At 41.3% G+C, this 27872-nt stretch overlaps 1 protein-coding gene across 1 annotated transcript in view; it reads left to right on the top strand.

Moving 5' to 3' along the window:
• The first annotated feature begins 8504 nt into the window (after nucleotides 1-8504).
• KLB (klotho beta) overlaps nucleotides 8505-27872 on the top strand; it is a 53663-nt gene continuing 34295 nt past the window's right edge. The window contains exon 1 of the mRNA XM_007522786.3: nucleotides 8505-9426. Coding sequence (XP_007522848.1) covers nucleotides 8602-9426 — 825 coding nt within the window. The 5' untranslated portion in view covers nucleotides 8505-8601. The remainder of the gene's footprint in view (nucleotides 9427-27872) is intronic.

Genomic DNA, 27872 nt, shown 5'->3' with positions numbered 1-27872 from the left:
TAATATATGTTTAGAAATTATTTTGTAACATATGTATATATAAAATCAGTGTGCACCTTGAGTAAATACATTTTAATTTTTTGTTGTATTTTTGTTGCTGTTGTTGGTTAGGACAGAGAGAAATTGCACTTGGAACTATATGCACTTAACCCAGTGCACGACTGCCCAACCCTAAATTTTTTGTTGTTGTTGTTTACCAGAGCACATCCTTAACTTGGGCCCCGTGGCAAAGAAGTGGCTCACTACATTCCTGTCCCACATCTTGGAATCCGAATCTATGCCCAAAATTTGGCATCGTGCGAAGATAATAGCAGTTTTGAAACCAAAGAAAGACCCAACACTGGCCGCCAGCTATAGACCAATTTCTCTCCTCTCCGTGTGTTACAAACTCCTTGAGAGGCTGCTTCTGTCACGTATTTCTCATCTTACAGAGAAATTCCTATCACCCACCCAAACTGGTTTCCACCCAGGAAGATCTACCTGCGAACAAGCCCTGGCCCTCTCAACTTACATTGAAAATGGATTCCAGAAGAATTTAAAGACGGGTGCTGTCTTTGTTGATCTCACAGCAGCCTATGACACGGTCTGGCACCGTGGTCTCCTGGTCAAGATCTCAAGATGCCTGCCTCCATGGGTGGCCAACACTATATCGTTTCTTCTCCAAAACAGAAGATTCCGGGTGCATCTGGGTGACAAGCCTAGCAGATGGAGACTTGTCTCAAGTGGCCTCCCCCAGGGATCTGTTCTAGCTCCTACGCTATTTAATATTTACATCAATGACCTTCCAGAAACTTCTTCAAGGAAGTTCATCTACGCCGATGACATCTGCTGTGCAACTCAGGCATCCAAGTTCGACATCCTCGAGGAAACACTCACGAAAGACATGTCTCTGATATCTGATTACTGTAAAAAATGGTGACTAATCCCTAGCACTGCAAAAACGGTATCATCTGTTTTCCATCTATACCGTGCCTCGGCCTCGCATGAGCTTAATGTGCAGCTTGACGATACGAGAATCCGGCATGAAGCCCAGCCAGTCTATCTTGGCGTTACTCTCGATCGCACTCTGTCATTTCACGAACATCTCATAAAAACTGCAGCAAAGGTGGGCGCGAGGAATAACATCATTGCAAGACTGGCCAGCTCCTCATGGGGCGCGAGCGCTTCCACACTACGATCATCATCTCTGGCATTATGCTATTCCACTGCAGAATACTGTGCCCCAGGATGGTTCCGTAGCCCCCATGTCCACTTGGTCGATTCCAAATTATATTCCTCCATGAGGATCATTTCTGGAACCATCCGTTCCACCCCGGTTCCATGGCTGCCAGTTCTTAGCAACATCGCCCCGCCAGATATTCGTCGGGATGCGGCATCATCTAAGTTCATTTCCCACGTCTACGCTCGACCGGACCTGCCAATATACGCGGATATCTTCGCCCACCCTGTCCAACGCTTGACGTCTCGTCACCCAATCTGGTCCCCTACGCCTACACTGAACTTCTCTGTTCCAGACTCTTGGAAACAGAGTTGGCAGTCAGCTGAGGTCAAGAACAAACACCTCATCACAGACCCCTGCAAGCGTCAACCCGGCTTTGACCTAGCACGTTATGATTGGGCCCTCCTCAATCGCTATCGAACAGGCCATGGCCCGTGCGCCGCTATGCTCCATCGCTGGGGAGCCAGAGACGACCCGAACTGCCCCTGCGGCTACAGACAGACTATGACCCACATAGTCAACGACTGCCACCTCTCCAGATTCAAAGGAGGTCTCGAAACTTTACATCAGGCTCAACCTGACGCTGTTGACTGGCTACGGAAGAAGGGCAAACGCTAGAAGAAGAAGAAGACCAGAGCACTGCTCAGCTCTGCCTTATAGTGTCACAGGGGATTGAACCTGGGGCCTCAGAGCCTCAGGTATGAAAGTCTATTTGTATGAACATTATGCTATCTCCCCCGTCCCCCAATTATCTTTTTTAATTTCTTAATTTATTGCTATTCATATTATTTTACCAGAATACTGCTCAGCTCTGTCTTTTGGTAAAGCAGGGGACTGAACCTGGGACATAAGAGTTTTTTTTTTTTTTTTTTAACTATTATGGTATCTTTCCCATGCTCAATTATATCTTAATAAATCTGGAAAATTATTTTATAGTGATTAAGTATACTAGTGTCTTTCATTCAATAGACAATGATTAAACATTTACTCTGATAAGTGATAATAACAACTGAGATAAGAGATACTCTGGCAGTCTAGTGAAAGAGACAAACAATTGCAGGATTACGTGACCAATGCAGTGATAAAGGTGTGCATAATACACACTAGATACACTCCTACACCCGATATATATTTCAGATAGAGACAGAGAAGGGCTGGGGAGATGGCATAATGGTTCTAGGAAAAGACTTCCATGCCTGAGACACAAAAGGCCCCCACCCTCAAAGAGAGAGAGACAGAGAGAGAGAGAGAGAGACAAAGGGAGAGGGGTACTGGGCTTGAACCTGAGTCAGACACATGGAAAATAGTACAATAACCAAGTGGGCTGAATTACACAGGCCCTCAACATAAATTTTAGTGACTACAAGATTTCATGGTCCCTGAAAAGAGAGTGATTACAGTTTGACAGAGAATATACTTAGCTTTACAACGATTGCCACCTCAACATGCTTCACTTCAGACTGTGTCCAGAGACTTCACGTGTGGAATGACAACCCTTCAGCTTCATTACTCGGGTGAGACCTTTCCTTTCATAGTACACTCTAATTTCATCTCAGGTGGTTCACTTTCTAACAAAGTCCCAAAACCTAGATATACAGCAGTTTCTGTGAGAGAGAGCATATGTTCACATGTATCCATTAACCAGTGCAAAATATATACCTGAAAGCAGAAGTACATTAGAGTTTGCGGTGAGTACCCCCCTAACACTTCCTCTCCACTATTCCAACCTTTGGGTCCATGATTGCTCAACAATTTGTTTGCCTTTATATGTTAACTCTCTTTTCAGCCACCAGGTTCCAGATGTCATCAGGATGCCGGCCAGGCTTCCCTGGACTGATGACCCCACCAATGTGTCCTGGAGCTCAGCTTCCCCAGAGACTCACCCTACTAGGGAAAGAGAGAGGCAGACTGGGAGTATGGACCGACCAGTCAATGCCCATGTTCAGTGGGGAAGCAATTACAGAAGCCAGACCTTCCACCTTCTGCAACCCACAATGACCCTGGGTCCATGCTCCCAGAGGGATAGAGAATGGGAAAGCTATCAGGGGAGGGGGTGGGATATGGAGATTGGGTGGTGGGAATTGTGTGGAGTTGTACCCCTCCTACCCTATGGTTTTATTAATTTATCCTTTCTTAAATAAATAAAAAAAAGAATATACTTAGCTTTATTATGTGATTTATCAGTCTCTTAGGTAATAAATACCATAAAAGAGAAAGCATGCACGGCTATGGGAACATAGAACTCCATCTAGACCAAATCCCACAGTTTCCCCTCCCTAGCTGCCTAAGGATCCACTGGTATGAGGAATTACGGAGTGAACTATCTAGACCAGTAATTCTCCATCAATGTTATTCTGTGGAAACAAGAGGCCATTACCATCCTTTACCATGGGAAGGCAATAGTACCTAAGAGAGAAATTCTGGAAAATCTAGCCCAAATATACAGAGCCACACTAGAAATGGTATGTATTTGGATCAAGAACATATTTCAGGGAGTCGGGCTGTAGCGCAGCGGGGTAAGCGCAGGTGGCGCTAAGCTCAAGGACCAGCGTCAGGATCCCGGTTTGAGCCCTGGCTCCCCACCTGCAGGCAGGTCCCTTCACAGGCGGTGAAGCAGGTCTGCAGGTGTCTGTCTTTCTCTCCCCCTCTCTGTCTTCCCCTCCTCTCTCCATTTCTCTTTGTCCTATCCAACAACAACGACATCAATAATAACTACAACAATAAAACAACAAGGGCAACAAAAGGGAATAAATAAAAATTTAAAAATTAAAAAAAATTTTTAAAAAGAACATATTTCAGTGGTGACAATTGACTTTGACATAATTTATGTGTCTGCATATTACACAAGAAAAATGAACCCTGCCCCCCCAAAAAGAAAAATGAACCCAGGGAGTCGGGCAGCGTAGCGGGTTAAGCACACATGGCGCAGAGCACAGGGGCTGGCATCAGGATCACGGTTCGAGCCCCCAGCTCCCCAGCTGCTGGAGGTTGCTTAGCAAGTGGTGAACAAGTCTGCAGGTGTCTATCTTTCTCTCCTCCTCTCTGTCTTCCCCTCCTCTCTCTGTTTCTCTCTGTCCTGTCCAACAACAACAGCTATGGCAACAATAGCAACTACAACAAGCACAACAAGAAGGGCAACAAAATGGGAAAAATAGCCTCCAGGAGCAGTGGATTCGTGGTGCAGACACCGAGCCCCGGCAATAACCACGGAGGCGAGAAAAAAAAAAAAAGAAAAAAGAAAAATGAACCCAAACATAGAGTTGCAAGGCACAGTCTACTAGACAAGAAACAAACCTCAAGGATAAAAGGAAATGAACACAATAAAAGAATTAAGTGTGGGAGACCAAAAATGCCAGTGCTTATTTTGGCAAAAAGTGAGCTGGAGATTGGACAATAGCAGGAGTAAACATTCTGAAGTGATCTTTGGTGATTATGCAAATTATTATTTTTCTTTTTGAAATATATATATATATATATATATATATATATTATTAAAGCACTTCTATTCTATGCTATGCAATTCTACTGCTCCCCCACATAGTTTTCTTTCAATTGCAGACAGAGAGAGGCAGAACAAGATAAATAAGGAGAGACACCATAGCACTGCTTCACCATTTATGGAACTTCAGTATGGGGTTGTGTGTGGTATCCCCATGTGGTGGCAGGGATTTGAACCTGGACTTTTGTATATGGTAAAATATGCTTTCTACCATGCAGAGAATTATGCAGGGGTTTTGTTTGTTTGTTTGTTGTTTAAATATTTATTCCCTTTTGTTGCCCTAGTTGTTTTATTGTTGTAGTTATTATTGTTGTCATCGTTGTTGGATAGGATAGAGAGAAACAGAGAGAGGAGAGGGAAGACAGAGAGGGGAAGAGAAAGATAGATACCTGCAGACCTGCTTCACTGCCTGTGAAACAATTCCCCGGCAGAGGTGGGGAGCAGGGGGCTCGAAACAGGATCCTTACACTGGTCCTTGTGCTTTGCACCACCTGCACTTAAACCTTTGTGCTATTGCCCGACTCCCTGTTTGTTTTTTTACAGGATTTTTTAAAAAAATAAACTGCAAGTTTGGGGCCAGGTGGTGGCGCACCTGATTAAGTACACACATTACAGTGCACAAGGATCTGGGTTCAAACCCCTGGTCCTGCAAGGGGAAGCTTCAAGAGTGATGAAGCAGAACTGCAGGTGATTTTGTGTCTCCCTCCCTATCTCCCTTTTCCCTCTAAAATTCTCTCTGTCCTATCAAATAAATTTTTAAAAAACTGCAATTTTTTAAATTTCTTTATTGGGGAATTAATGTATTACATTCAACAGTAAATACAATAGTTTGTACATGCATAACATTCTCCAGTTTCCCATATAACAATACAACCCCCACTAGGTCCTCTGTCATCCCTCCTGGACCTGTATTCTCCCCACCCACCCACCCCACCCCAGAGTCTTTTACTTTGGTGCGATACACCAATTCCATTTCAGGTTCTGCTTGTGTGTTTTTTTTTTCTTCTGATCTTGTTTTTCAACTTCTGCCTGAGAGTGAGATCATCCCATATTCATCCTTCTGTTTATGACTTATTTCACTTAACATGAATTTTTCAAGGTCCATCCAAGATCGGCTGAAATGGTGAAGACACCGTTTTTTACAGCTGAGTAGTATTCCATTGTGTATATATACCACAGCTTTCTCAGCCACTCATCTGTTGTTAGACACCTGGGTTGCTTCCAGGTTTTGGCTATTACAAATTGTGCTGCCAAGAGCATATGTGTACACAGATCTTTTTGGATGGGTGTATTGGGTTCCTTAGGATATATCTCCAGGAGAGGAATTGTAGGGTCATAGGGTAGGTCATTTCTAGCCTTCTGAGAGTTCTCCAGACTGTTCTCCACAGAGGTGGACCAATTGACATTCCCACCAGCAGTGCAGGAGGGTTCCTTTGACCCCACACTGTCTCCAGCATTTGCTGCTATTACCTTTTCTGATATATGACATTCTCACAGGAGTGAAGTGATATCTCCTTGTTGTCTTTATTTGCATTTCTCTGACAATCAGAGACTTGGAGCATTTTTTCATGTGTTTCTCTCTCGGCCTTTTGGATCTCTTCTGTGGTGGATATTCTATCCATGTCCTCCCCCCATTTTTGGATGGGGTTATTTGCTGTCTTGTTGTTGAGTTTGGCAAGCTCTTTATATATATTGGTTATTAACCTCTTGTCTGATGTATGGCATTTAAAGATCTTCTCCCATTCTGTGAGGGGTCTCTTGGTTTGGGTAGTAAAAAACTGCAATTTTTAAAGTTTAAAAAAATAAAGCCAAACTGTAGGAGGTGCTGCAGTAGTAGAATTGTGGACTTGCAAGCATGAGGCCCTGAATTCTATTCTTGGTATCACTTATGCCAGAGTGATATCCTGGTTCTTTCTCTGTCTCTCTCTTGTGAAATAAGTAAAAGAAATATTTGGAACTTGGGTTTTTCAGCAGAAATACCCAATTTTTTTTTCAATGAGAGAGAGAGACCAGAACACTGCTCAGCACTGGCTGATGGTGATGCTGGGGACTGAACCTGGGATCTGAGAACCTCAGGTGTGAAAGCCATGCACAGCCATTATGCTGTCCTCCCAGCCCAGTAGTATCTAAGCTTTGAAACACGGGAAAACAAAACTAGATGAAAGAAGGAAAATATATTCAAAGCAGAAAAACAGGAAACAAGGCAAAGGGACACGAGGAAAGAAATGTAAAATTTAGGGAGTTGGGCGGTAGCACCGCGGGTTAAATGCACGTGGCGCAAAGCGCAAGGACCCGAATAAAAATCCCGGTTCCAGCCCCAGGCTCCCCACCTCCAACAATAAAAACAAAGGCAACAAAAAGAAAATAAATAAGTATTTTTTAAAATCTTTGGGGAAAAAAAAGGAAGAGGAAGAAGAGGAGGAGGAAAGAGAGAGGACCACAACATCACTTCTGGTATATGCTAATAATGCCAGGGATTGAACCAAGGACCTAGCTTGATAGGTACAATGCTCTCTCCACCGAGCCACCTCCCAAGTCACCCAGGTGTGCAGTTTCATACCTCTTTTGTAAATATTTATTTATTTATTTATTCCCTTTTGTTGCCCTTGTTGTTTTATTGTTGTAGTTATCATTGTTGTTGGTATTGATGTTGTGGTCGTTGTTGGATAGGACAGAGAGAAATGGAGAGAGGAGGGGAAGACAGAGAGGGGGGAAAGAAAGATAGCCACCTGCAGACCTGCTTCACTGCTTGTGAAGTGACCTGCCTGTAGGTGGGGAGCCGGGGGCTCAAGCCGGCATCCTTATGCCGGTCCTTGTGCTTTGCGCCACGTGCGCTTAACTCGCTGCGCTACTGCCCGGCTCCTTCATACTCTTTATGATGTACATCACAACACCCCACCACCTCCAAAGTACCAGTAACCCTCCACCAAAGTCTATTGGATTCTCTTTACCCTTAGGTGCCCCCTCCCAGTTTGTGGTTTTTGTTTTGCTCTTAGAGAGAGAGAGAGAGAGAGAGAGAGAGCAACAGAGAGAGAACAATAGAGTGAGAACAACACTGAAGCTCCCTTCAGTGTGGTAGGGGCTAGGCTTGAACCTGAGCTGTGCACATGGCAAAGTAACACCTTTTCCAAGTGATATATTTTGCTGGCCTCCTCCTCCCATTTTGATAACTTTAGTTCTGGCTTCTAAGGGCTAGCTTCCCTTTGATTTTGTTTGTTCCCTTGCTGTATAAAACATTAATTTCTAAAAGGTTATTTGAAGGCTACAGATTTTGTGTAATATTTATTTCAACTTATTCTTATCTTAGAATCAAGCTGGCTAGTTTGTGTTTTTTATGTTTTCACAACTAAAAGTAGTTTGCCTTCACAGCATTCTCTTTCAGTTTTTGTTTGTTTGTTTATAAATATCACTTACTTCAGGTGAACTTTCATAGTAATTTTGAATTTCAATTTGATGTTGGATGATTCTATTTTTTAAGTAGTAGTATATAGGAATGCTATTTATTCGCAAATATGATTACTTTCCTTAAAATGTGATATAATAACATTTCCATTCAAAAACTATAAAAATAGAAAAGGCTTATTTTTTACTTAATAATGTTCAAAACATTCAATATGAAAGTTAATACAAAAGACAGTCATTGTTTTTCATTATGTGTCCAGTTACACACTCCAACTGCTGTCCCTGATGCACTTTCATCTAATTTTCCCATTAGGAGAGAGAGCAGCTCCTGTTGGTGACTGTAAAAAAGCCACCTCCCTCAAACTACGTTGCTCTCCAGGACCCATCCTAAGTCTCACAGTTCAAGCTAATCATTGACAGAGCTTTACAATCACAAGCTTTTACTGAAACCTTGATAAGACAGCCAAGCAGTTAGTGGCAAATGAAGCCAGACTGTCCGGCAGAATCTCCAGGGAATGAATGGATTTTCTTCAGCACTGATGAAAGAAGCACACGCTATAGCAAAACAATGTCCTACCAGGGACTGCGAAGGTCTGTCATTCTGTCAGCATTTATTCTCCTACCAGCCGTTGTTGGATTTTCTGGAGATGGAAGAGCTATATGGTCTAAAAATCCTAATTTCAGTCCGGTAAATGAAAGTCAACTGTTTCTTTATGATACTTTTCCTAAAAACTTTTTTTGGGGTGTTGGGACTGGAGCATTTCAAGTGGAAGGAAACTGGAAGACAGATGGAAAAGGACCCTCTATCTGGGATCACTTCATCCAGACACACCTGAAAGATGTCAACAGTACGGACAATTCCAGTGACAGTTACAATTTTCTGGAGAAAGACCTAGAAGCCCTGGATTTTATTGGAGTTTCTTTTTATCAATTTTCAATTTCCTGGCCAAGACTTTTCCCCGATGGAACAGTAGCAGTTGCCAATGCAAAAGGTCTCCAGCACTATAATACTCTTCTTGATGCGCTAGTGCTCAGAAACATTGAACCTATAGTTACTTTATATCATTGGGATTTGCCTTTGGCATTGCAGGAAAAATATGGGGGGTGGAAAAATGAAACCATGATAGATATCTTCAATGACTATGCTACCTACTGTTTCCAGATGTTTGGGGACCGTGTCAAATACTGGATTACAATTCACAACCCATATCTAGTTGCCTGGCATGGGTATGGGACAGGTATGCATGCGCCTGGAGAGAAGGGAAATCTAGCAGCTGTGTACACGGTGGGACACAACATGATCAAGGTACTGTATATCTGTCTTCATATTATAGGTTCAGAACAGAGGTAGGACTTATACACTAAGGAATGTACTTTCTGCTTCAATGATTCTCTTTACTGAAATCACTTCATTTTATTCTAATTGACAAGTTCTTGCCTCAAATACCATACATAGTGTGTATTTACTTATCTTAGCTATCACTAATGTATTAATTTAGTTATTTTCATTCAAAGTTATACTTTGAGACTATTTTTAAACCTGCACACACACATATATATAATGTACTACCATTATATATATATGTATGAGGATATGAGTTTACTTGGATTCTGTGGGAAACTAGTACTCTTTAAATTTAATTGCTAAATCCTTTTTCTAACAACATAAAACCTTTACAGAATTATTTAAGGCATAACCATTTTCAAGGATATATTTGTTGTTACTATTGCTGTTCTTTGTGGTACTTAGCTATCATCAGCTAAATAAATGTTAGATAACTGATACATATTAAATAGAGAAACTGAAATAGATGTGCTTCACTATTGGTTTTGCTTGTGTTACATGGTAGAAAAAATGAGAATAAGTGCTAGCAGTTAAAAGTAAACAAGAAATATAAAAACTGGGAAGAAAATGCTCTAGGAAACAGTCTATTTCAAAAGCAAGAGTTTATTTTAGGAAATATTAAAAATTAAAATAATAGTGAAAACAACAAAATAATAAATTATATGTATTGGGTGCTTGCTATATATCACAGACCACACCAAGAATTTTTTTAAAGGTTGTATTTATTTATTTATTTATTTATTAATGAGGAAGATAGGAAGAGAAAAAGAATCAGACATCATTCTGGTACATGTGCTGCCAGGGACTGAACTCAGGACCTCATGATTGAGAGTCCAATGCCTTAGCCACTGTGCGACCTCCTTGACCACCCACAGCAAGAATTTTGTATGCATTGTCACATTTAATCTTCATGATAACCTTATGAAATCCCATTTTTAGCCCAATTTTAAAGACGAGCAAACTGGAGTTCAGTGAGACTAAATAACTTGTCCAAGGTTACAAACCTAAATGAGGCTGTTGTCAACATGAGATTTATAAATGACTACTATGTAAACTAAACACTAAGTGTTCTAGTGTCTAGTTAAGAAAGTTTTTTAAACAACAATAAAACAACAAGGGCAACAAAAGGGAATAAGGAAATAAAATATTTTTTAAAAGATTAAAAAAACTTTAAAAAAATGTTTTTTAAGAGAGCAATCCTTGGTTGTTTTTTTTTTTTTTTTTTTTTGACAGAGAGAGAGAGAGAGACCACAGCACAGAAGTTTCCTTTCTTTGGGGAATTTTCAAGAGATTTCACCTAATATTGAGGTTAATAACTAGAACTACATCTTACTTTCTGAGTGCAATAGTGTACTTGGGAAAGCCAAACAACTCTGCATACCTGTTACTGTTTTTGTTTTGTTTGTTTTTACCACAGCACTGCTCAGTTCTGGTTCATGGTGCTTCTGGGATTGAATTTGGGACCTTTGGTGCCTCAAGTATGAAAGTCTCTTTTCATAACCATTATGCTATCTCCCCAGCCCCAACACCTATTATACTTTGAAAATGAAAAACTTGGCTAATAGGGTTGCATAATATGCTAGAAAAGTAATTTTATTTTAAATAAGAAAATACCAAATATATAGAGTAGAAAACGTATAGAAACAAAATTACTCCGTACACATGCAAAATATCTGCTAATCTTTGACTTTTCAAACTCTGAATTGGTATTCACATCTGCCTTTAAAGTAAACAAATCGGGGGTCGGGCGGTGGCGCAGTGGGTTAAGCGCATGTGGCCCAAAGCGCAAGGATGGGAGTAAGGATCCCGGTTCAAGCCCCCGGCTCCCCTCCTGCAGGTGAGTCGCTTCACAGGCGGTGAAGCAGGTCTACGGGTGTCTGTCTTTCTCTCCCGCTCTCTGTCTTCCCCTCCTCTCTCCATTTCTCTCTGTCCTATCCAACAACGAACAACATCAACAATGGCAATAATAATAACCACAAGGAGGCTACAACAAGGGCAACAAAAGGGGAAAAAAATGGCCTCCAGGAGCGGTGGATTCATGGTGCAGGCACCAAGCCCCAGCAATAAACCTGGAGGAAAAAGAAAAAAAAAGACTTTAAAAAAATTTAAAAGAAAAAAAAAAGTAAACCAAGTTATATGATGATTACAAAGTCATTTGAATAACTTTGAGTACTCAAAGTAGTGCGATAGTGTGATTTGACAAGACATTAAAGAAGAGTTAAACTTATATCTATGAAAATTACATATATGTAAATTAGTAGGATATTACTTTTATATTGGGGTCTCAAGTATGATGTCCTGAATACTGCATGTGCCAGAGAGATACTCTGGTTTTCTCTGTTCTTTCTCATAGTAAACAAATAAATGTTTGGTTTTTTTTTAAATTTAAAAAATTATCTTTATTTATTGGATGGAGACAGCCAGAAATTGAGAGAAGGGGGGACAGGGAGAGAGAGAGAGACACCTGCAGCCCCGCTTCACCACTCGCAAAGCTTTCCCCCTGCAGGTGGGAGCTGGGGGACTTGAACCCAGGGTCTTGTGCATTGTGACATGTGCACTCAACCAGGTCAGCCACCACCTGGCCCCCTTGATTGTCTTTTGTATAAAACCATCATGCTTTATCTCCAGCCCTACTGCACCTTCCTTCCTTCCTTCCTCCCTCCCTCCCTTCCTTCCTTCCTTCCTTCCTTCCTTCCTTCCTTCCTCTTTTTCCATAGATCTCATTTTATGTATATAGAAAGAGGCAGAGAGAGAGAAAGAGAGAGAGAGAGAGAGAAGAGAGACCTCCCAGCCAGATGGGAGCCAGGCTTGAATGTGGGTTGTGCACATCTATCCAAGTAAGCTATTTTAGCAATCCCTTCTGAAACATCTTATAGCTTTAAGCCCGAGAGTAGATGTTTCTGTGCTGCCTGATAATAATTATTTGATACTGGTGAACAGATCGATACTGCTTCTTGCCGGCGTTGTGCTTAGCTCCGTAAGTGCATCTTAGTAGACATCTGGCATTGGGGTATAATGGGGTCTCAAGGATTGAACTCAGGACCTCATGCTTGAGAGTTTAATGCTTTATCCACTACACGACCTCCCAGGCCTCTCTCCTGTTATTTGTTTCTTTGTATTGTCACCAGGGTTATTGCTGGGGCTCAGTGCCTGCATGGCTACTCTGCTGCTCCTGGAACCATTTCTTTCTCACTCTTCTTCTCTTTCCTTCTCCTTCTCCTTCTCCTCCTCCCTCTTCTTCTCTTCCTCCTCCTCCTCCTCCTCCTCCTTTTCCTTCTCTTCCTCTTCTGTATTTTATTTTCAAATAAATGTTTTGAAGGAAGCTTCAGTGCTGTGGTGGGACACAACATGTTTGTAACTGAGAGAAGGAAAGATAAAGAAAGAAGTTATTATTATTATTTGTTTCCTTACTAGCTTCTTTCTTTCTTTTTGAAGTAGAAGCAGAGATAGAGAGTGAAAGAGACCACAGCACCAAAGCTTCCATCAGTGTGGTGAGGGCCAGGCTTGACCCTGCGTGCTGTGCGTGACAGAACAGCACACTATCCAAGCAAGCTATTTCATCAGCCCTAAAGAAAAAAACATTCTAAATTATTGAAACGCTTTCACTAACCTGGAAAAAAGCAAGCAATTAAAATTTACATAAAAATAGGGGCTGGGTGGTGGCGCACTTGGTTGAGTGCACCATAACAATGTGCAAGGACCGGGTTTCAAGCCCCCAGTCCCCACCTGCAGGGAGAAAGCTTTGCAAGTGGTGAAGCAGTACTGCAGGTGTCTGTCTGTCTCTCTCTCCCTTTCTATCACCCCCTCCCCTCTTGATTTCTTACTGTCTCTATCCAATAAATAAAGATTTAAAAAATTTTTTTAAAGAAAAAGAAAAACTTTCCATAAAAACACTTAAACTACATCATAAACTCAAATGATTATAAAATCTTAAATTTAAAAATAGAAATTTTAAAATAAAAATAGAAGTGGGAAGCTATATTATCAAAATTTATGTGGTATTGTATTGAAACTTTACTTTAAGTCCTGACTACTGGCAAAGATAAACTAGAGGCAGTTTTCTCTTTTCTTTTTTTTTTACCAGAGCACTGCTCAGCTCTGGCTTATGGTGGTGCAGGTAATTGAACCTGGGACCTTGGAGCCTCAGGCATGAGAGTCTCTTTGCATAACCATTAAGCTATCTACCCCTACCTCTAGAGACAGCTTTTAACTAGTGAATAGCTGTTGCTTCTAAATTTAGCATAGAAAGTGCTATGCTTTCAGATAGTCTTCATCTGCCTCTAATTTGAGGCAGAGTATCAGATTTAACACAAAATGAGCACTGCCTTAAATGTCTTAAATGAACAGATCACACATTTAAGTTATTGTACATTACAAATAATTTATTCTATCTCTTTAAAATGTCTAAATCACAACCTAAAAAAATGTAAAGGTTCCCTGAAATAGGTCAGCAAGTAAAATATGGTCCATACCCCAGTGACTTCTAGCACCAGAGAGAAATCTTGCAATGTTTGGTAGCCTGGGGGTGAAGTTATTTTTCCTTCTGTCCTTCCTTTAACATAGAAAGGATTAATTTGAAATCTGATGTTGCAACCAAGTGTTTTCTCCTTATTATGCTACTTCTTGACCCAGAAAGAAATATTCTTTTCATAAATAGTTCAAGAACATTGACTGAGTTTTGCAAGATAACCTAATGTAAAATGAAATGCATGGCAGGGATTGGGGAGGCTGGGAGGGCAGCAAGGGATCTCACTTGAGTAGTGTGCTACTTTGTCATATGTGAGACCCACTGTTGAGCCCAGTCCCCACCACACTGAAGGAAGCTTCAGTGCTGCAGCCTCTCTGCATCTATGAAAACAACAACAAAAAGCAAACAAACAAAAAAAAAAAACCCTAAGTGTATGATGAGCAATTATAGACTTTATTTTCTGACCCTCAGGTGGAGAACATAATTCATAATGACTACTAGGGTCTTTTTAGTTTTAGGCTCAGCCTCCAAATTCTATCTTGATCTGAAATGTCCTGGTTTAAAGGAAACCCAAATGTTCTAGTCAGTCCAGAGACTGATCTGAAATTTAGATTTTGCTTTCAAGCAGATCTGACAACTATCTTAAATTGATTCCAAGTCTCTGGTGAAAATTGCCATAACCACACCTATTTTTTTTTTTTTTTTTTTTTTACCAGAGCATTGCTCATCTCTGGCTTATGGTGGTTCAGGGGATTGAACCTGGGACTTTGGAGCCTCAGGAATGAGAGTCTCTTTGCATAACCAGAGAGTCTCTTTGCATAACTATCTACCCCTGCCCAACCACACCTATTAATGGATGCTCCACTCTGAATTTTTAACAATATTTGGAGCAGAAAAACAGTTCATCTTTCAGCTTGACCATTTCTTTTTTTTTAACTTTAAAAAAAATTATATTTATTTATTCCCTTTTGTTGCCTTTGTTTTTATTGTTGTAGTTATTAGTTATTATTATTGTCATCATTGTTGGATAGGACAGAGAGAAATGGAGGGAGGAGGGGAAGACAGAGAGGAGGAGAGAAAGATAGACACCTGCAGACCTGCTTCACCACTTGTAAAGAGACTCCCCTGCAGGTGGGGAGCCGGGGGCTTGAACTGGAACTGGAATCCTTACGCCGGTCCTTGCACTTGGTGCCACCTGCACTTAACCTGCTGCACTACCACCCGACTCCCCAGCTTGACCATTTCTAAGCATGGTAACTATAGTTTTAAATAGCTATAATTTTGCAGCAACCTTATCAAGTACCTTCTTTTATTCCCATTAACCAAGAATTCCTTGAAAGAAGAAACCATTTCATTTGTATTTATGTGCCTTAATCCTAGCACAGTCTATCAGGTACATCCCAGGTGTAAATTGCATGGTGAGTTGGGGTTTCTATCTTAAACCTTATCAAAGAACCAATTTCAAGTCCAGAATTCATACTTTATTGCATTATTAGTCATTTTAAATGTTGCCATTGATAATCTAGTGGTATATTGGTCATAACTCCTTTAGTTGCAAGTAACAGAAACCTGATTCAAGTTGGTTTACTCATAAATGAGCAATTTCCTGGCTAGCTGACAGGGATGGATGGACTTAGTAACCAGAACAGACTCAGAAGCTACTTATCTCAGCCTCCATTGTCCGTTTCTTCTTGTTGGTGAGCATCATTGTCTCCTTTGTAGAGGAAAGATTTCTGTCTCCCAATTTTTGTTCTGGAGACAGATTCTAGCCTGTTTGGTCTGTCCTCTCATCTCTGTGATTAGCAAAATCCCAACATATTAATAAAGGCATGTCTATTTTCATTTTTTTTAACATCTTTATTTATTGGATAGAGACAGAAATTGAAAGGGTAGGGGAGATAGAGAGGGAGAGAGAAAGAGAGACACCTGCAGCCCTGCTTTACCACTTACGTGTGGGACCAGGGGATCGAACCTGGGTCCTTGTGCATTGTAACATGTGCAGTCAACCAGGTGCACCACCACCTGGCCCCCATTCTGTTTTTAAATCAATGCATTTGCACAATAGTTTAAATATACTGATTCTCTACCTTCTTAAAACAGAACATCTGAAAGCCTCTGAGTAAGCATGCACAGAGGTGGGGAGGGATGAGTTTCCTCATGAAAATATAGCTCACTCTGTTTATTGCTACACTAACTACTACTAGTTCCCATGACAGTTTTAATCATTATCTTTCACAAGTAGGTACTATTCATGTAGTACCAGGGTTTCTTGACGTCAGCACTGTTGACACTTTGGATCGGATAATTCCTTGTTGTAGGGAGCCATTCTGTGCATTGTAGTATGCTTAGCAACTTTCCCGGCCTTAACTACTAGGTGACAGTACCTCTCTTCCCAAAGTTGTGATAATATATATATTCTGGCATTAAACAGCATCCCATGGGGAAACAAGATTTCTCTTGCCTTCTATCCCTTGAAAACCACTAGTTTGGAGCACAGTGGATATGTAAAAGACATTCAATTCCCAGGTTCAATCCCTGGCACCACCAAAAGCTAGAGCTGAGCAGTGCTCTGGTAGAAAGAAAAAGAAACAGAGAGAGAGAGACAGAGACAGAGAGACAGATCACTGCTTTACTTATTTTTTAATTTTTACTTATAAAATGGAAATATTGACAAGACCACAGGATAAAAGGGGCACTGCACTACTCCACATGATTCCCACCACCAGAACTCCATATCCCACCCCCTTGATAGCTTTCCCATTCTTTATTGCTCTGGAAGTATGGACCCAGGGTCATTATGAGGTGCAGAAGGTGGAAGGTCTGGCCTCTGGAATTGCTTCCCTGATGAACATGGGCATTGGCAGGTCAATCCATATTCTCAGCCTGTCTCTCTCTTTCCTTAGTAGGGTAAGGAACTTGGGAGGTGGGGGCTCCAGGACATATTGGTGGGTCGTCTGCCCAGCGAAGTCAGGTTGGTATCATGGTAGCATCTGGAACCTGGTGGCTGAAAAAGAGTTAAGATATAAAGCAGAAAAAACTGTTGACTAATCATGAACCTAAAGGCTGTAGTATTGCAGATAAAGATTTGGAGTCTTCGTTTAGGAAAAAGCTAGTAGGTCTATTTTAGGTATGTTCCAAGGGGCCCATGACTTCACTAGGTTTTGCTTGCGCCTGACATCTAATATGCAGGTGACTTAAGTTATTGTCTGGGGGAATGGTGTCATAGTTGGATGCTTTACACTTATAATAGACATAGACAACTGGTTAAAGACATGAAGTATATAGAACTAGAACACTGAAAATATAACTAGTACTGTGAAAGACATAAAAATAAATGTACAGAATTGCTTCAAAAAGATGTTCACCAAAGTCTGTAAATTGCATACATGAACTAAAAAACTGATTTCTAGTAGAAATAGCATAATGTGGGAGTTGGGTGGTGGTGCAGCAGGTTAAGCGCAGGTGGCATAAAGTGCAAGGACCGGACTAAGGACCCCAGGACCCCAGTTTGGGCCCCGGCTCCCTACCTACAGGGAAGTCGCTTCACAAGTGGTGAAGGAGGTCTGCAGGTGTCTATCTTTCTCTCCTCCTCTCTGTCTTCCCCTCCTCTCTCCATTTCTCTCGTCCTATTCAACAACAACGACATCAGTAACAACAACAATAATAACTACAACAGTAAAAAACAACAAGGGCAACAAAAGGAAATAAATATTAAGGTATAGCATAATGCTTATGTTTGGAACTCCAGTGGCGCAATCAGTTAGCGTGCGGTATTTATACAGCATAATGCTTACGTAAACAGATTATCATGCCTGCTGAGGCTCCAAGGTCCTAAGCTCAATCCTACACACCACCAGAAGTCAGAGCTGAGTGTTGCTCTGGTTAAAAACAAACAAACAAACAAATAAAGAGGCCAGGTGGTGGCGCACCTGGTTGAGCGCACATGTTACGATGTGCAAGGACCTAGGTTCAAGCCCTTGGTCCCCACGTGCAGGGTGAAGGCTTTGCGAGTGGTGAAACAGTCTTGCAGGTGTCTCTCTGTCTCTCTCTGCATTTCCCCTTTCCCTCTTGATTTCTGGCTGTCTCTATCAGATAAATAAAGATAGTAAAGAAAAAAAAATTGGGAGTCAGGTGGTTGCACAGCAGGTTAAGCACATGTGGCGCAAAGCGCAAGGACCGATGTAAGGATCCTGGTTCCAGCTCCAGCTCCCCACAGGCGGTGAAGCAGGTCTGCAGGTGTCTTTCTCTCCCCCTCTCTGTCTTCCCCTCCTCTCTCCATTTCTCTCTGTCCTATCCAACAACGACAACAACAATAATAACTACAACAATAAAACAACAAGGGCAACAAAAGGGAATAAATAAATAAAATAAATATTTTTAAAAAATTAAATAAAAATTAAGGGCAGAGGGTAGATAGCATAATGGCTATGCAAACTGACTCTCATGCCCGAGACTCCAATGTTCCAGGTTCAATCCTCTGCACCACCATAAGCCAGAAGTGAACAGTGTTCTGGTAATAATAATAATAATAATTAAATAAATAAATAGGGACTTAGTAGTGACACACCTGGTTAAGTGCATACATCACCTGGGTTCAAACCCTGGTCCCCACCTGCAAGGAGAAAGCTTCATGAGCAGTGAAGTGGTTTTGCAGATATCTCTCTGCCCCTGTCCCTCTATCTACCCCCTTCCCTCTCAATTCTCCCTGTCTCCATCCAATAAATAAATAAATTATTCCTTTTAAATATATATATATGTATTTTTTTTATTTATTCATGAAGAAGATAGGAGGGAGAGAGAGTGCGAGACCGACCAGACATCACTCTGGTACATGTGCTGCCAGGGATTGAACTCGAGACCTCAAGTTTGAGAGTCCAAAGCTTTATCTACTGCACCACCTCTCAGACCACAATAAATAAATGAATATTTAAAATCTAGTGTATTAGGATATTTTGGGGAGAAGAAAGAATGCTTGCAGAATATTAAGAGCATGCAAGGAGTAGTAGTTCATCTGGTGCAGCACACTCACCAGGCCTCCCGCACCACACTGGAAGGACCATATACAGCCTGAGCTGAGTTTCCATGAATAATGGAGTGGTATCGTGCAGTTCTCCCCATACATATTTGCATCTTTGTTAAGCCAAAGTCACACCCTATACACAAAAGAAGAAGGTGAAAGACTAGGAAAACACTAGTGAATGTGCAAATATTACTAAACCTGTTTGTGTACATTTAATGCTAATGTCGAACATACTCTGGGAAACACTGGGAACATTTTTTTTTCTTCTTCTTTTCCTCCTCCAGGGTTATTGCTGGGCTCGGTGCCTGCACCATGAATCCACCGCTCCTGGAGGCCATTTTTTTCCCCTTTTGTTGCCCTTGTTGTAGGTTCATTGTGGTCATTATTATTGCCCTTGTTGACGCAATTCGTTGTTGGATAGGACAGAGAGAAATGGAGAGAGGAGGGGAAGACAGAGAAGGGGAGAGAAAGATAGACACCTGCAGACCTGCTTCACCGCCTGTGAAGCGACTCCCCTGCAGGTGGGGAGCCGGGGGCTCGAACCGGGATCCTTAACGCCGGTCCCTGCGCTTTGCGCCACATGCGCTTAACCCACTGCACCACCTCACCGCCTGTGAAGCGACTCCCCTGCAGGTGGGGAGCCGGGGGCTCGAACCGGGATCCTTAACGCCGGTCCCTGCGCTTTGCGCCACATGCGCTTAACCCACTGCACCACCGCCCGACCCCCCACTGGGAACATTTTACCATGCATGAGGACCCTGGGTTTGAGCCACTGGCACCAAATGACAGCACTATGCACAGCACCTGAGAAAGCATTGTGCACAGTGGAGTGATGCTGGGTACGGTGGTCTCTTTCTCTTTCTCTCTCTCCCTCATTCCCTCCACTCTCCCTCTCTTTTCTTTTTTAGTATTATTGATTTTACTTACCTTTATTTATTTATTGGGTAGAGAAAACCTGCAGGGGGAAAGCTTTGTGAGTGGTGAAGTAGTGTGGCTGGTGCCTATCTCTCTTCCTCTCTGTTACCCCCTTTCCCTCTCAATTTATGGCTGTCTCTATCCAAGAAACAAGTAAAGATAATTAAAAAATTTTAAAAGAGTGACAGCCAGAGATTGAGAGAAAGGGGGAGATAGAGGGAGAGAGTGAGGGTCAGACCGTGGTGCACTGGGTTAAGTACACATAGTATGAAGCACAGGGACCTCAGTTTGCGTCCTGGGCACCCCACCTGCAGGGGGTCGCTTCACAAGCGGTGAAGCAGGTCTACAGGTCTCTCTCCCTCTCCATATCCCCCTCCTCTCTCAATTTCTCTCTGTCCTATCCAATAAAATGGAAAAAATGGCTGTCTAGAGCAGTGGATTCTTTTTTTTTTTTAAATTTTTAAAAAATTTTTTTATTTAAGAAAGGATTAATTAACAAAACCATAGGGTAGGAGGGGTACAACTCCACACAATTCCCACCGCCCAATCTCCATATCCCACCCCCTCCCCAGTAGCTTTCCCATTCTCTATCCCTCTGGGAGCATGGACCCAGGGTCATTGAGGGTTAGAGCAGTGGATTCTTAATGCAGGCGCCTAGAGATCACCAGTGATAACCCTGGACGTTTAAAAGAGAGAGAGAGAGAGAGAGAGAGGAGTCGGCGGAAGTGCAGTGGGTTAATCGCACGTGGCACGAAGCGCAAGGACTGGAGTAAGGATCCCAGTTCAAGCCCCTGCTTCCCACCTACAGGGAAGTCACTTCACAGGCGGTGAAGCAGGTTTGCAGGTATCTATCTTTCTCTCCCCCTCTGTCTTTCCCTCCTCTCTCCATTTCTCTCTGTTCTATCTAAAAGAGAGAGAGAGACAGAGACAGAGAGACACCTGCAACACTGATTCACCACTTGTGAAACTTTTCCTCTACAGGTGGGGACCAGGGGATTGAACCTGGGTCTTTGCATATTGTAACCTGTGCACTCAGCCAGGTACATCAACACCTGACCCTCCCTCTCTGTTTCTGTCCAAAAGTTTTTTTAAAAGAATCTTTGGGGAGTCGGGCGGTGGCGCAGCGGGTTAAGCACAGGTTGAGCAAAGCACACGGACCAGCGGAAGGATCCCGGTTAGAGCCACCGGCTTCCCACCTGCAGGGGAGTTGCTTCACGGAGGTGAAGCAGGTGTGCAGGTGTCGATCTTTCTCTCCCCCCTCTGTCTTCCCCTCCTCTCTCCATTTCTCTCTGTCCTGTCCAACAACAATGACATCAATAACAAAAAATAATAATAACCACAACAATGTTAAAACAACAAGGGCAACAAAAGGGAAAATAAATAAATAAATAAATATATTTATATAAAAGAATCTTTGGCTCAGGAGGTTGTACAGTGAAGAAAGCAAGCTTGAGGTCGTATATGGCCAAGCGGTTCTCACTCTGGTTCTCTCTAATGATCTGCTCTGGTTCTTTTTCACTGTCTCAGAAATGAATGAATGAATGAATGAATGAATGAATGAATCTTTGCAGCAATGAAATAGGTCACTTGCACAGTGTGCTGCTATGCCATGTGCTCAACTCCGGTTTAAGCCTGGACTCCACTGTATGAAGAAAGCTCTGGTGCTATGATCTCTATCTTTGTGCCTCTGTCTCTATTTTTTCTTTAATTTTTAACCAGAACACTGCTCAACTCCGGCTTATGGTGGTGCGGGGGATTGAACTTGGGACCTCTGGTGCCTCAGTCATGAAACACTTTTTGCATAACCATTATTGTCTTCCCCAACTACTCTGTCTTAAAAAAAAAATGTGGGGTGGGAAGAGGCAGGGGTAAATAGCATAATGGTTATGCAAAGAGACTATGCCTATGACTAAATCCCAGATTCATTTCTCTGTCCCACCATAAACCAGAGCTGAGCAGTGCTCTGGTAAAAAAAATAAAAAAATAATAAAAATTTTTAAAAAGTCTACTAGGAGCAGTGCAATTGTGCAAGTGAAAAGTCTCTGTACTGATAAATACAGATAAAAAGATGTGTGATAATAAGCATAAATATGACAACCTGGGTTTAAATCCTGGCTCTAGCACTTACCAGTCATTAGGACAAAACATTTAACACATGAAAAAGAAAAGGGGGTTAGGCGTTAGCACAGCGGGTTAAGCACACATGGCCCAAAGCCTAAGGACCTGCTCAAGGATCCCGGTTTGAGCCCCTGGCTCCCGCCTGCAGGGGTGTCACTTCACAGGCTGTGAAGTAGGTCTGCAGGTATCTGCCTTTCTCTTCCCGTCTCTGTCTTCCCTCCTCTCTCCATTGCTCTCTGTCCTATCCAACAACAATGACATCAATAACAACAACAATAATAACCACAACAATGTTAAAACAACAAAGGCAAAACACCCAGCCCCAGCAATAACCCTGGAGGCCAAAAATAAATAAATAAATAAAATTTAAATATAAGAAGAAGGAAAAAAAAAAGAAAGGGGCTGGATAGTGTTGCACCTGGTTGAGTGCACACTACACAGTGTGCAAAGACCCAGGTTCAAGCCCCCAGTCCCCACCTGGAGGGTAAAAGCTTCATAAGAGGTGAAGCAGTGCTGTAGGTATCTCTCTGTCTCTCTCCCTTTCTATCTTCCCTTTCCTCTCAATTTCTGGCTGCCTTTATCCAATAAATAAAAATTAAAATTAAAAAAAGAAAAATTGATTTAAGTGATATAGTATTAGCAAATAAGAAAATACCAACAGTTGCTTATTTACATGAGATTTTATCAATTATATCCTAGGGGATATTTTAAATTTGTACTGAATAAACTCTACAATATAATTTTCAACAAAAATAAACATAAAAATTTATGTGAACACGGGGGTCGGGCGGTGGCGCAGTGGGTTAAGCACATGTGGCGCAAAGCGCAGGGACCGGCGTAAGGATCCCGGTTCGAGCCCCCGGCTCCCCACCTGCAGGGGAGTCGCTTCACAGGCGGTGAAGCAGGTCTGCAGGTGTCTATCTTTCTCTCCCCCTCTGTTTTCCCCTACTCTCTCCATTTCTCTCTGTCCTATCCAACAACGAATTGTGTCAACAAGGGCAATAATAATAACCACAAGGAAGCTACAACAAGGGCAACAAAAGGGGAAAAAAAAAAAGGCCTCCAGGAGCGGTGGATTCATGGCGCAGGCACCGAGCCGAGCAATAACCCTGGAGGAGGAAAAAAAAAAAAAATTATGTGAACACTTCTTCTTGCATTCCACATACAAGTGATGAAATATATTTTTTTAATTCCTTAGGGGTTCAGGAGATTGCTTCACAGTGTAAAAGAGGCTTTCAGGACAAGAAATGTTGGGAAATCCTACTTTAAACTAAGGCCTCACCAACTTGTCCTTGAGCCTACAAATAGACTTCCTTCCCTCCTTTTCCACTTTTTTCAATAATCTAGTCTTAGTATTGCTCGGCTTCAACTGCACTGAGACGCTCATACAAGTCTGGGTATGAGTTGGACTTTTCAATAAGTAATTCAATTGGTTCTTTTCTTTTTTTGATTTTGATTTTTATTATTATTATTATTTTTACCAGAGCACTGCTCAGCTCTGGATTATGGTGATGCAGGATATTGAACCTGGGACTTTGGAGCCCCAGACATGAGAGTCTCTGGTTATTTTCTATTTAAGGAAGATACACAGATCTTGTCACAGAAAAGATTTAAAACTGCATTTCAACACACAGATTTTTCACACACACACACACAGTCATTAACAGTATTTTGAACATGCAAATTGACAGCATATGGCTGTTTTATTTTTCCATTTTTTAAAAATATTTTATTTATCTACTTTTAGTGAAAGAGGGATACAGAGAGAAAGATACACAGAGAGAGCTACCAGAACACTGCTCAGCTCTGGTTTATGGTGGAGCTGGGGACTGAACCTGAGACTTTGGAGCCTCAGGCTTGATAGTCTTTTGCATCACCATTATGCTGTCTCCCTAGGCCTTTTTTTAATTAAAAAAAAAAAGTCCCTTTTGTTGCCCTTGCTTATTGTTTTGTTGTTGTTGTTATTCAATAATAGCATTATTGTTGTTGCTGTCATTGTTGTTGGTTAGGACAGAGAGAAATGGAAAGAGGAAGGGAAGACAGAGAGGGGGAGAGAAAGAGAGACACCTGCAGACCTGCTTCACCGCCTGTGAAGCGACTTCCCTGCAGGTGGGAAAACGTGGGCTCCAGCTGGGATCCTGATGCCAGTCCCTGCGCTTTCTGCCATGTGTGCTTAATCCACTGCGCCACTGCCAGGCTCCCTGGCTGTTTCTATCAAATATATTACTCCCCCCCAAAACAACACTTTGAAATAAACTGCAAAACACTGATAACTCATAAAAAACTGAGTGGTTTTTTTCTTGGGGTTCAATATATTGATTGTCTTTTCTATTTTTGTTAAGATCATTTTAATCAGAAATGAAAAAATAAATAAAAGGGTAAATAGACTATCTTATACTTTAATGTAAAACAATCATTTTTTGTGTGGCATGTTTTGTAAAGGGTTCTGTTGAAATTCTTAACCAAAACATAGCGTTAAGACTGTAAAACACCCCCACACCTATGGACATCTAATCTTTGACAAAGGGGCTCAGACTATTAAATGGGAAAAGCAGAGTCTCTTCAACAAATAGTGTTGGAAACAATGGGTTGAAACATGCAGAAGAATGAAACTGAATCACTGTATTTCACCAAATACAAAAGTAAATTCCAAGTGGATCAAGGACTTGGATATTAGACCACAAACTATCAAAAATATTGGCATAAATTTTAAAGACATCTTCAATGAAACGAATCCAATTACAAAGAAGACTAAGGCAAGTATAAACCTATGGGACTACATCAAATTTAAAAGCTTCTTCACAGCAAAAGAAACCACTACCCAAACCAAGAGACCCCTCACAGAATGGGAGAAGATCTTTACATGCCATACATCAGACAAGAGTTTAATAACCAACATATATATAAAGAGCTTGCCAAACTCAACAACAAGACAGCAAATAACCCCATCCAAAAATGGGGGGAGGACATGGACAGAATATTCACCACAGAAGAGATTCAGAAGGCTGAGAAACACATGAAAAAATGCTCCAAGTCTCTGATTGTCAGAGAAATGCAAATAAAGACAACAAGGAGATACCACTTCACTCCTGTGAGAATGTCATACGTCAGAAAAGGTAACAGCAGCAAATGCTAGAGAGGGTGTGGGGTCAAAGGAACCCTCCTACACTGCTGGTGGGAATGTCAATTGGTCCAACCTCTGTGGAGAACAGTCTGGAGAACTCTCAGAAGGCTAGAAATGGACCTACCCTATGACCCTGCAATTCCTCTCCTGGGGATATATCCTAAGGAACCCAACACATCCATCCCAAAAGATCTGTGTACACATATGTTCTTGGCAGCACAATTTGTAATAGCTAAAACCTGGAAGCGACCCAGGTGTCCAACAACAGATGAGTGGTATATATACATAATGGAATACTACTCAGCTGTAAAAAATGATGATTTCACCATTTTCAGCCGATCTTGGATGGACCTTGAAAAATTCATGCTGAGTGAAATAAGTCAGAAACAGAAGGATGAATATGGGATGATCTCACTCTCAGGCAGAAGTTGAAAAACAAGATCAGAAGAAAAAAAAAAAAGTAGAACCTGAAATGGAAGTGGCATATCGCACCAAAGTAAAAGACTCTGGGGTGGGTGGGTGGGGAGAATACAGGTCCAAGAAGGACTCAGAGGACCTAGTGGGGGTTGTATTGTTATATGGGAATCTGGGGAATGTTATGCATGTACAAACTATTGTACTTAATGTTGAATGTAAAACATTAATTCCCCAATTGAAAAAATAGTAAATAAATAAATAAAATAATTTTTTTAAAAAGGGCTGTAAAACAGCTATGAAAAAGGTCATTATTCATATGATTAATAGTGATGCCTTCTTTGCCAACAGTCTACTGCAACTGATTTCTTGAACAGGAAAGCTGCAGTGTTTCACAGGTACATTTAAATAGATCAAATATTACCTTAAAACTTCAGCCCAACTCCCACACTCTTATCTTAATTATAAGTACAATATTTTGAAATAGAAATGCTAGCAGAGGCTTGGTGCCTACACTACAAATCCACTGCTTCTGGAGCCCATTTTTTCCATATATATTTTTTTTATTGGATAAGACTGAGAAAAAATAAGAGAGGAAGGGAAAATAGAGAGGGGGGAAGAGAAAGAAAAACAGACACCTGCAGATCTGCTTCACCCCTTGTGAAGTTACTCCCCTGCAGGTGGGGAGGAGGGGTCTCGAACTGGGCTTCTTGAGCAGGTCCTTGTGCTTCGTACTATGTGTGCTTAACCAGGTGCACTACTGCTCAGCCCCCATTCTTCAATTTAATTTGGTTCAACAGATGCAAAATCTTGGAGGATCATCTAAATAAGTTTACCCATTAAAAAAAGAAGAAGAAAAGAAGCTCTCATGTCTTAGTCTCCAAAGTCCCAGGTTCAGTGACCTGTACCACCATTAAGTCAGAACTGAGCATTACTCTGGTAAAGGGGGAAAAAAAAAAAAGAAGAAGAATTAAAAAAGAATTTTGGGGGTTGGGTGATGGCGCACTAGGTTAAGTGCACATAGTACAAAATGCAAGGACCAGTGCAAGGATCCCGGTTGGAGCCCCCAGCAACCTAACTGCGGGAGAGGAGGGGGTTGCTTCACAAGTGGTAAAGCAGGTCTGCAGGTGTTTGTCTCTCCCTCTCTATCTTCCCCTCCCCTCTCAATTTCTCTCTGTCTTATCCAGTAAGACAGAAAAATAAAATAGCCCCAGGAGCAGTGGAGTCATAGTGCAGGCACCGAGCCCCAGCAATAACCCTGGAGGAAAACAAGAAAGAAAGAATTTTTAAAACTCCTTTGTTAAAGTTGGTTTTACAAGAGAAAAATATACCTGCCAAAGTTAGTTTTATTAAATCTTGTAGTTTAAAAAATAGCCCAAGTTTCTTGATCAAAGAACAGAAAAGAAAAAGTTTTCTACTTCCATCACTTTCCCTTCCCACATTATTACTATTATTATTATTATTATTATTATTATTAGAATATACAGAAGAGAGTAGAGAACTGAGATAATTTTTACAGATGCCTCTTTGACCTATCATGCTAGTCTTAATAATGATTACTATAAGAACACTTTATTGTATGTTGTGTTAAAACCTCCTTGGCATTTTTAAAAAAATTATCTTTAATTATTTATTGGATAAAGACAGCCAGAAATTGAGAGGGAAGGGGTGATAGAGAAGGGTGAGAGACAGAGAGACACCTGCAGCCCTGCTTCACCACTTGCAAAGCTTTCCTCCTGCAGATGGGGACCAGGGCCTTGAACTCAAGTCCTTGAGCCTTGTAACATGTGTGTTCAACCAGGTGTGCCAGAATTTTTTCATAGATTATGTAATTTAATTCTCATAACAATCCTGCTAGGTAGAGGTTCCTTTCAGACATTTTTTAGTTAATGAAACTGAAGCCCAGAAAAATTTACCTGGGGTCATATAGCTGATAAGTGTCAAAGGCAAAATTCAAATCTTATCAGCCTAAATCCAAGCCCGGAAAGTTTAAAGATATGAGTTGGCTACCTACATTCAATGAAAAAGAACAATTTATAACCTCAAAACCAGTGCTAACTTCTTATGTTAATGATCACTCAGCAGATATTTGACTTCACTTATTAAAGACAAAAAACTAATGGTTTGTTTCATTTGTCCACAAAGGTATAAAAAATTTTTCCTGTAGCATATGTTAGCCATGAGATTTTTTTCATTAGATTCTATGGTTTTTATTTTTATTTTCTCAGAATTTCAGTCTCCTATTAAAGTGATGCTAAATCATGTATGTATTACCTTGCCAATACTATTTGAAATTTAAGTATATACTAAATATATCTATTATCATTTAATTTGGTAATATTGCCTGT

The sequence above is a fragment of the Erinaceus europaeus genome, chromosome 3, assembly GCF_950295315.1.
Source record: "Erinaceus europaeus chromosome 3, mEriEur2.1, whole genome shotgun sequence".
Taxonomy (NCBI): domain Eukaryota; kingdom Metazoa; phylum Chordata; class Mammalia; order Eulipotyphla; family Erinaceidae; genus Erinaceus; species Erinaceus europaeus.
Note: the sequence above shows the minus strand (reverse complement) of the source record. Positions and strands in the feature narration are given on the sequence as shown.